The sequence below is a fragment of the Sphaerodactylus townsendi genome, linkage group LG01 (genome assembly GCF_021028975.2).
Source record: "Sphaerodactylus townsendi isolate TG3544 linkage group LG01, MPM_Stown_v2.3, whole genome shotgun sequence".
NCBI lineage: Eukaryota > Metazoa > Chordata > Lepidosauria > Squamata > Sphaerodactylidae > Sphaerodactylus > Sphaerodactylus townsendi.
The window spans coordinates 136,668,334-136,678,094 of NC_059425.1; the positions used below are offsets into that span (position 1 = coordinate 136,668,334).

General features: G+C 41.9%; 2 protein-coding genes across 3 annotated transcripts in view; both read right to left on the reverse strand.

Annotated features, from left to right (window-relative positions):
- LOC125431896 (cytochrome b5 reductase 4) overlaps positions 1-1,717 on the reverse strand; it is a 31,118-nt gene extending 29,401 nt beyond the window's left edge. For both annotated transcript variants that reach the window (XR_007244360.1, XM_048495092.1), the window contains exon 1: positions 1,570-1,717. Coding sequence is in view for 1 of the 2 variants with exons in the window: in XM_048495092.1 (XP_048351049.1) it covers positions 1,570-1,644 (75 nt within the window). In the remaining variant the exon portion in view is untranslated. The remainder of the gene's footprint in view (positions 1-1,569) is intronic.
- A 2,489-nt stretch (positions 1,718-4,206) lies between these two features.
- On the reverse strand, positions 4,207-8,762 carry RIPPLY2 (ripply transcriptional repressor 2). The gene is made up of 4 exons (XM_048495221.1): positions 8,391-8,762; positions 8,126-8,201; positions 7,547-7,611; positions 4,207-4,479 (listed from the first exon to the last, which is right to left on the reverse strand). The coding sequence occupies exons 1-4, from the start codon at positions 8,471-8,473 to the stop codon at positions 4,320-4,322; spliced, it is 384 nt and encodes a 127-aa protein (XP_048351178.1). The 5' UTR covers positions 8,474-8,762; the 3' UTR covers positions 4,207-4,319.
- Positions 8,763-9,761: the final 999 nt, after the last annotated feature.

Genomic DNA, 9,761 nt, shown 5'->3' on the forward strand with positions numbered 1-9,761 from the left:
TTCGGAAGCCAAGAAGGATCACCCTCTGGTTAGTACTTGGATGGCTCTCGGGAAGACTGGTGACCATCAGTGCCTTCCACTGACAAATCACAGGATCTAGTTCAAAGGTTGTATCAGCTCAGCTTGTCTACTTCCACTGATAGACTACTACAGAACAAATTATATTTATTATTTACTTCATTCATTGCTCACCTCTCTCAATGAGATTCAAAGTGAATTTATTTACACACACAAATATATCTATATATAGCAGAAAATATCCAACAGACAATGCAACAAGACTACATAACTAAAAAACAAGACAAAAAATTGTTGAAGGCAAAAAACACAATAATGTAGAAAGTGGATTGCAAAAAGCAGATCACAACACATTAAAAGAAAGGTGATGCATGCAGTAAAGGTCACAACAGAGTATAATCCTATCCTATTATTACATGTAACAGGTATTATGTTTAAAGAGTTCATGCTTATGTTCCATGGGTTGAATTGTTCGAAATGGGCAAATTCAGATTTGAATGCTTGCAGGGACCAAGCCATGAGAAATTCAAAGATACTCCAGAATCTCCACTGATTTGCTGCTCTCGTAAAATTCAGAAAGCACAGCTCACTAAAGAGAATTTGTTTCATGGTGGAACAATTCACTATCTACCACATAATTCAGCAAGAATCAGCTAACAGATTTGCAGTCTTACCACATGGCTTTCAGGAGGTCAGAAGTTCTCCACTACCAGTCAATACAATACAAAGTTCCACATGTGGAATACTATGATTCCAGGTTAGCAGTTTGAGAATTGAAGCAGATCAACTGGGCTAATTCAGATTAACAAATCAACATTTGGCAAGACTAAACACAACTTGAACTACCACGACCAAACCCAACCTTGGTTTTAACAAACTAACCACATCTATGAACTTGCATTAGGTCTGCACCTAAACTAGCCACATTTAAGATCTTGAATTAGGTCTGCGCCTAAACTAACCACATTCATGATCTCGCATTAGGTCTGCGCCTAAACTAACCACATTTATGATCTCGCATTAGGTCTGCGCCTAAACTAACCACATTCATGATCTCGCATTAGGTCTGCGCTTGGCATCTCCCTCCTTCTCCTTTTAGGCAGCTATCATTAAAAAAAAAACACTATGCGGTACTCTCAAGGGAGGGAGAAAGTAAACTCATCAGTGTTAGATACGACACAGACAAAACTCCAGAACAGCTACCGCACATACCTAAGTATTTGCACACATAATTCAGACAAGAACTTCATCAACCACAATACATTTAGCCGCTGCATGACAAGTATATAACAGATGAAGCTTTTCCCATATCTTTACATCTTCAGGCCCCGGTAGAACTCCACCTGCTAAACAGCCCCCTGTGTTGGGGTTACTAACGGAGAGGAGGGTTTAATAAGAAGTGGTACTATGCCTCGCGCGCATACTTCCACTTCCAACCCCCCCGCCCCCGCCCGTAGTAACCCCAACACAGTTAGATTCTGCAGGTGCGGCTACGCAATCCCCCACACCAGCCCGCAAGAGCAAAACGTTCGTCTAGCGAGACTCCCCCACCTTGCTACGCCCTGTCACCGCCACCCGCTGCTGTGAACCAGCGGCAGGAAAGGACTGAGCGGGGACGTTCAACATCCTCTTGCTGAGCCGCCGGTGCCGCCGCCGCCGCCGCCACTCTCCTCGGTAACAATTTCCGGGCTCCGCCCTTCACCGAAGCCAATCCTGAATGGGCGGGGATGGAGGACAAATAAAACTACTGCGCAGGCGCGAGAGCGATACATGTAAAGAGGCGTTACCAAACGCTTGAAAGAGGCAAAGGGAGGTCCTTATCTGAGAGCTGGCGTTGATTGACGTGGCCTCTGCTCAGCTGGTGGAACCAACAGAGCAATCCTAAGAACACTTTTGTGGGAGTAACTCCCATTGAGCAGAATTAGTAGAATTCTGAGTAATCCTTAGCATTGCGCTGTAAGAGGCAGGAACTGTATATTATTATTATTATCTGAATTTAATATCACAGCTGCCAGTTCTTTAGCTGGTTGTTGGCTTTTCATTACAAGTTGAGCCTCACTCTCACCCAGAGACGGAGAACATTGTAATGCATTGGCATAGTATTTGTGTGGATCCCAGCAGGGCTACCTTCTGAATTTGATCAATGTTGATTTTTTCGGATTGAAGATATTTCAAGTGCTGCCCTAGTGTTTTAACAACAGCGCCCTTGTGACCCTGCTGTCACCAGGTATTACTATGTCAACTATGGTCACTTTCTTGTCCTCAACCACTGTGATGTCCAGTGTATTATGTGCCAATACTTTGTCTGCTTGGATTCAAAAGTCCCATAAGATCTTGACCTTCTCATTTCCTGTTACTTTCTCTAGACAACGTTCCCCCCAGTTTTTAGCTGTCCTGATGATGTAATTCTTCCATATGTTCAAGTGGATCATCTTGGCAAGTGAGTTGGGCCTCTGTTTGCTCCCAGTGATCTGGGTGATCTTTTTGCAGCAGCGAAGTACGTGATCTACATTTTCATGAGCTTCCTTGCACAATCTGCACTTTGACTAATCTTTGCCTCCTTGCACAATCTGCATTCAAAGCAGGTTCATCTGCCATTAAGCTAAGACACGTCAGTCTTGACTGAACTATGAACTCTCTGGCCGATTATGCACGGCAAGGTTCCCCCGACTTCAAAGAGAATTGTCCAGGGAGTCCTAGTTTGGGGGCATGTTTGGCTTTATTACCCACCACCCCATTTGCAACAGGGCATTACTCATCAGCTGACTTTTTGCTTGTGTCCAGGGGGATGATTTTTAATGGGTTCTCTATTATGCTTGCATACTTTAATTTTTAATATAATCTTTAATTTTTATTTTTACTCTTATCAATAGATTGATATACCAATCTATCAATATATCAACAAAAAAGAGGCGAACTATTAAAGAAAACTCTTGAATACAGCATCTGTACACTTTGCCTGAACACTGATTCTCTTTTATGGTGGAAAGTGAGGGGCAAGTAATGGCAGTGTGTAAACTGCCAAATCGCAAAAGGACGATGTGAACTGCTATTTGCTAAGCTCCTCAGGTTCACAATCATCTGTCTCCTGATGTGCTGTAAACCCAAGCGTTGAGACCAGCAGACTTTTTCAGGTGTGGTCTGGAATGACTGATCGCTTGTGTATAAGACAATGAGGCTGAAGATGTCCCAGTTTGTTGATCAAATGCAGGGGCAAATTGGGTGTTTTGACTGATCGACTAGTCTTATTGTTTTTACATTTTTTTCGTGTTGGTATTGATTTATCGATCTATTGATATGGTTATTTGATTTTCTTAAAATCTAAAGATCTGAAGATGTGCAGGAGTTGGGAGGCCTTGAGCAATAGAAACAATAGGGCAGGACAAGAAGTGGGAAGTAGTCAGCAACAGGGAGGGCAAGGGGAAAGCATGCAAAGCAGCACGAGGGTGTGGGGGTAAGACTAGGCAGGCTGGCTGCGAGTGGAGGGAACAGGTCCAGGGCAAAGCTGTGCCCACTGGCAAATCTGTCCTGTTCTGGCAGTGAAGCAAAATTAACATTGTACTATCAGTGGATTTCCTTGCCATGGAGAGAGTGAAAATGGAAAGCAGGGCTAGAGGAAATACATCAGTACAAGAAATCTTGCCACAGCAGACATTCGTCTTGTGCGTAATTGGCCTCTAGCTGGCCTTCGATATTGATGAGGTATCTCTTTCATTTCCTTGTTTCCTTGAACCAGCCACCAAAAATATCTTCCTTGTATAATGGCAAAAGGTTCCGGGAGCTAAAAACAGCGACATCAGAGTAGGACTGAACCTTTGCAGGATCCTGGCCTCGTTAGTAAGGGCATCCTATATAAATCCTTTCTTGGACTTGACTCTGCCTGGGTACACTGAGTGTGATTCACTGGAAAGCTCCACACACTAGGTTCCATTTAGGAACTGTGAGAATAGCCACTGAAAAATGGCTGCTATGAGAGCTGATACCAAGTGTTGGGATGTTTCAGCTCCGCATCCCCATGCCTTCTCCTCTCAACAGTTATTCATTTAGCTACCTCAGCAATTGTAGGTATTTCAATTAAGTTTATGGAGCTAATGTTATAGAAAGTGATTTGTTTCAGAAGTATTGTGTATGTGTGTGTGTGTTTGAGATATGTAATATATAAAGACATTAAATATTTGTATTATAAAAATAAAAATACTTTTAATTAAGAATAATTTACATATAAATTAGTTTAAAATAGTATGTTGATAATAACATTAAATTAATCCATACATGAGTACAGTTTTAGTACAGTTGGTAGCCTAGTTCTGCTGTTGGGTGTCGTGCTCCATGTCATCATTCTCCTCCTCACTCTCTGAGTCTTCATAAAAGGAAATGGTGGCCTGGACAGGGAAGTTTCTCAGCAGAGCTTCAGCTTCTTGGTACAAATAGTCAAAGCACCTGGATTTGGGCCAGAATAATCTAAAAGAAATACACAATATGGTTGGTTCTTTTTTTAAGTGCTATTTAAAGGAAAGGTCAATACTGAACCAAGACTTAACAGCATGGGAATGTTCCTCAGGGATATTCAAGGACAATATCCCTCAAAGCTTCAATATTCCTCAGAGACATTCAACAGAATATTCAACAGAACCTCTGGGGGAGGGCAGTATACAAGTTTAATAATAAAGAAAAATAAATAAACTGCAAGAAATTGAAGGTATCTTAAGTATTACTTTTGGTACAAAGAAGATACAATGATCTAGTGCACATAGAAACTGGATTTCCATTAGGTTTAACTTAATGTATATTGTCTACATTCACAATCTTCATCAGAGTCTATCACATACTATTCCAAGGCTGAATATAATATGCTAATGATGCTTAGATCTCTCCCACACTCGGAAATTATTTAAAGATAATATCGGTATCCAAGGAGCACAATCAGTATTGGAGACACAACATTACTTTGGGTCACTGAAATGTGATGCAATCGTAAGCACAGTTACACCCTTCTGAGACCACTGACTACAGTAGACTTAGTAAGGTGTAAGGACTGCACTGTTGGTTCTATCACACACACACACACACACGCCGCCAGTGAACATATACAAGGGGATTATTTCAGCTCTCCCAAATAATTGCACCTTGCCTATCGGAAACTGCTTTTCACCTTCAGAATGAATTCCTCTGCAAATGCCGTCTCCCTATCTATTCTCCCCCCCCACACACACACACACATCCCCATCCTTCAACTTCACTTTATGTATGACTGAGGAAGAATAGAATTGAAAATGCTTGGGGGGGGGGGGGCATTTGCAGAGAGGAACAAATATACAGCCACAAATTAAGCTTCCCATTGCTCCAAGGAGTCTTCCCACAAATACGGCCTTTCTCCTGCAATAGTGTTTTGAGACAAACCCGGCATATTTACTCCATAATATGTAGCTCCATTCTTACTTTCCATTAGCAACAGCTAAAAAATTACAACACAAAATGGAAATTTAATGAGACATTTGACCACACATATCCAAACATACTCAGAGGCATTTCGCAGCTAAGGTTTCCACACAATAAAATATTAAGTGATGTTTGTAACACAAAATACTTTTGAAGAGTTCAGTTGTGGTAACAGCAATACTTTTACATACATATTTCAGAGAATATTGGAAGACAGATATAAGCACACAGTATACTAAGGGATGGAACCTGTCACCCAGCTGGGGCTGTTCGAAAGCTGACTCTCCACTTTCCTTGTTGCTGTGATGAGTTTCCTTTTCTGGGCTATATACTTCTACATACTAAAATAACCAAGATCCCACAAGATTCGTAACTATTTACATGCAGTCATTTCTAAGTGTACAAACAATAAATATGCCTTATAGTCATTAGATGGGAAATTAAGGCTGGAACCGATGCACATGAGTAATCATAAATCCCATCTAAGCAAGTATGATTTGTGTACACACAAGCAGTTGGAAACTCGGCCACTAATAGCACCTCATTTATTGCCTGTACCTTTTACACAATTTGGAACTGCAAGAAGTCATTTCAGAGGGAAAATTTGCTATGTGACATAGAACATTTCAAACCCACTTCACTACTACTTCATAGGTTGGGCAGTCCTCAGATGAAGTGAAGGAATACACAAAATACAATGTTATTCTATATGATTCTGTTAATTCTAAATGGTAAGGTTTTGGCTATGACTTGTAAAGCACCTTGAACTATGAGGAAAGGTAGGCTATAAATATGTGGTCCCAGTTCAGACACTGAAGCTCAGGTTCCTTCCGCACATGCAGAATAATGCACTTTCAAACTGCTTTCAGTGCTCTTTGAAGCTGTGCGGAATAGCAAAATCCACTTGCAAACAGTTGTGAAAGTGGTTTGAAAATGCATTATTCTGCATGTGCGGAAGGGGCCTCTGTATAATATATCTCGCAGGAATCCAGTTTTACAGTAAATGAGCTATAAACTACACTACACCTTGCCCACCAGATGAAACAGGTGCATGGTGCAGACAACAGTCTCAAGGAGAAGGAATTTTGAGGGATAAAACTATATGGTAAGCTCATCTCTGGATTCTTAGGAAGCAGTAAGAGAGATTCATGTTTAAAATGCTGTAAAATCACAGCCAACTTAGGTTAACAGTTTTGAAGTCAAGTGATTATGCAGAGATAGTTTCCCATGGCCTTCCTTGGCAAAGTCTTGCTTGGTGGTACGCTATCCAAGCACCAATCCTGCTCCGCTTCTGAGGTCAGACAAGATCAAGCTATACTATACCATTACCCATCTTCTGGCAGGAAAGATTCTACCACCACCACCCCGCCCCAGGAAACAGCATGAAGTCATTAAAAAAACAGCACAATGTAAAAAGCATGCGAGAAGAAGAAACACATCTTGGGAAACAAGAACCGGTATAGTATAAAGGTGAGAGTGCTGGACTAAGATCTAGGAGACTCAGGTTTGAATCCATAATCTGATGTAGATGCTTGCTGGGTGACCTTGGGCCAGTCACACATTCTCACCTAACCTACTTCAAAGGATATGTAAGGATATGACAGAGAAAATGATATTGATTTAAACTGCTGTGAGTTCTTATTGGGGATAAAGTATGTTATACATGAAATAAATAAGTTTCCAGCCTCTATGAAAATTTGATGCCTGAAGCAATGTGAAATAGAAAAATTGGGAAATATATTCTATAGACATTATATCTTGTTTTCCTGGGGGGGGGGGGGATTGAACTTTGATCTTATTATCCATGTAAAAGTATACTCTGGGCTAATGGTTTTTATGGCTAGCCTGTATTTTTAATGGCTTCCTGACAAGCAGAATTTGTGCTAGCAAAGCAGTCCCTCTTTCAAGCAAGAAACATCTACCTGTTGAAATTTTGCAGTTAGAGTCACAGGACAATTGATGTAAGAGTTCCACCAGCCACCCATACATAGCTGTGTCAGTGTACACACGCATTCATACACCCATTTTTATAGAGAGAGGGGAGGGAGAACTAAGAATATTAAAAATCATATTTATGATTATATCTTACCTGACTGGGTGTGTATACTGTGTAAATTTTGCTAAATCTTCTGTAATCTCAGGGAGACTACTCAGCTAGAAGTTTGAGCAGAAAATGTTATTTAATTAACAGTGGTGATATAATACAATGAACAGTATCAGTAAGGGCATTTTCACAAGCCTCTTACCTGTTGAATGCAAGGTTATTAAACCCAAAGAACTCTGAGTGCAAATCCACATCTTATCCCTTTTAGCAACCACCATAGCCTTTACATTGTAATTAAACATATTAAATTTACATACTGATTTAGTTATCATTTGTGAAACTTATTTAGTTTACAGTACCAGCCAACATTTCAGTTTTGCTTTTTTAAAAGCAGTCCATTCCCACCAGGTACCTAAGTAAAAGGGGAATGATGGCATCTCTAACCTGGTCATAGCCCTATTTGGAGGCTGGAGCTTGACTAGTGCCTATCATTCCTTGGGGCTTGACCAATGCACTTCGGCCTGCGTGCAAGGCATCTGGCCTGAACGTGTGGACTTAAGCCTTATACAACCCGCAACAGGGGGGATTATCGCCGCTGGTGACCATCAGCACCGACACACTCACCGCACTGTGGTTTTGCAAGCGCTGCCTCCCGGCATTTTTCGGAGCGTCGATCCAAGGTCTCCAAAATCCTTCCGACCTGCACGGTGAAGCAAGACACAGTTAGCTAGGCTGCCTGCCTTTTATTTATTTGCTTGTGTGTTTTCCCGCGCGATCTGCGGCACTGCTGAATAGGAAGAGAGAAAAGCAACCCCCAAGTGCAGGTTGCTAGTTTAAAGAGCCCCGCGTGGTGAATGCTCTGCCCGGGACAGGACGAAAGCGCGGGTACCCTGGAGGACTTTTGCAGCAAATCCGGCCTTGCGGTGCTTCGACTGGAGGAGAGCCGCAGCGGCAGAGCATCGACCTCTCCATGCTCTGTCCTATTCAGCAGTCAGCCCAGGTGCTGCTGCTGCTGCGCTTTCCCCGTAGACGTAGACTCTCTCTGGGACTCTGCAGATGCGTTTGGAACTGGCTTGTGGATCGGCTCTCGCCAGAAGCAGGATTTTTATACCCCCTTGCTGAGCGGTCTGCCGGCCACCTTCTCTCATTTGCTGGAGAGGTAAACAAAAAGGCTGCGCGTGAAAGGGTCAACAAGGAGCGTGGACGCGTGCTGGCTCCAAATGGCCCAGGGAGAGGTTTGGCGGAGGGGTGTTAATCACACTTGAGCAGACACATGGCTCTGCTCTGCAGGAGGAGGGAAGCCCACGCTTGGCCTGCAAAAAGTCCAGCGTGAGAAAGCATCCTGGACTTTCCGGGGTTTATGTTCTTTTTGAAGGACGACTGACTGCCGAGGCTCTTCCTATGCTCGCAAATTTCTGCAACGCATTTTTTTTTAACAATATTTGGCACAACATACTGCACAGGTGCACAGGACAGATATGCATGGTTACAAGCCTGCACATTGTTGCTTAGAAATAAGTCAGACTTGGATTAATGGGTGGGTTGGGTTGTCACAAAGTACTAGCGTTGAAATACAATCCTATGGATGTACATTCTGAAATCAATCCTGATAAATTCAGTAGGATTTAATCCCAGGTATGGGGGCACAGGAATGCGGTCTGGTACACAGAATTATGCTTAATCGTAATGTTGATTGGAAACAGGAATTTTATAGTAATTTATGTGAAATTTTAGTCACCATCTGAATTGGGAATTTATTTTAATCTTGATTTTATTGTTGTGTGTTAATGTGCTAATTTGTGTGACATTAATTTCATAGGAGTGAAACTATTATTAATAATAATCTATTTGTTATCGGATTGGAATTTTCAGGCATAAAAGGAATGGTAAAGCTGCTATGAAGGGCAAGAATAAAAAGACTGCAACATCAGAATTGAATCATTTTCATTTTATTATGGTCAACAGATTCTTCTTTACTACCATTTTATGGAAACACATATTTTCATGAACAGATCCACAGGAGTATTGTGAATTTTATATTTCTGCAGAGCAGAAAAACACAAAAAAGCCTCCCTGGCACCAGAAAGACCTCTGAAAGCCCTCTAAAAACTGCAAGTCAAAAACGGAAAAACACTAAAAAATACAAAACCCCCACAAACGGGGGGTGGAACTTCGGACATGTAATGGGGGGTGTTTGAACCTGAGAACCCCCCCTTACCTACGTCCTTGCCAGAGTTGCATCTTGTTTGTTCCAGAAGGG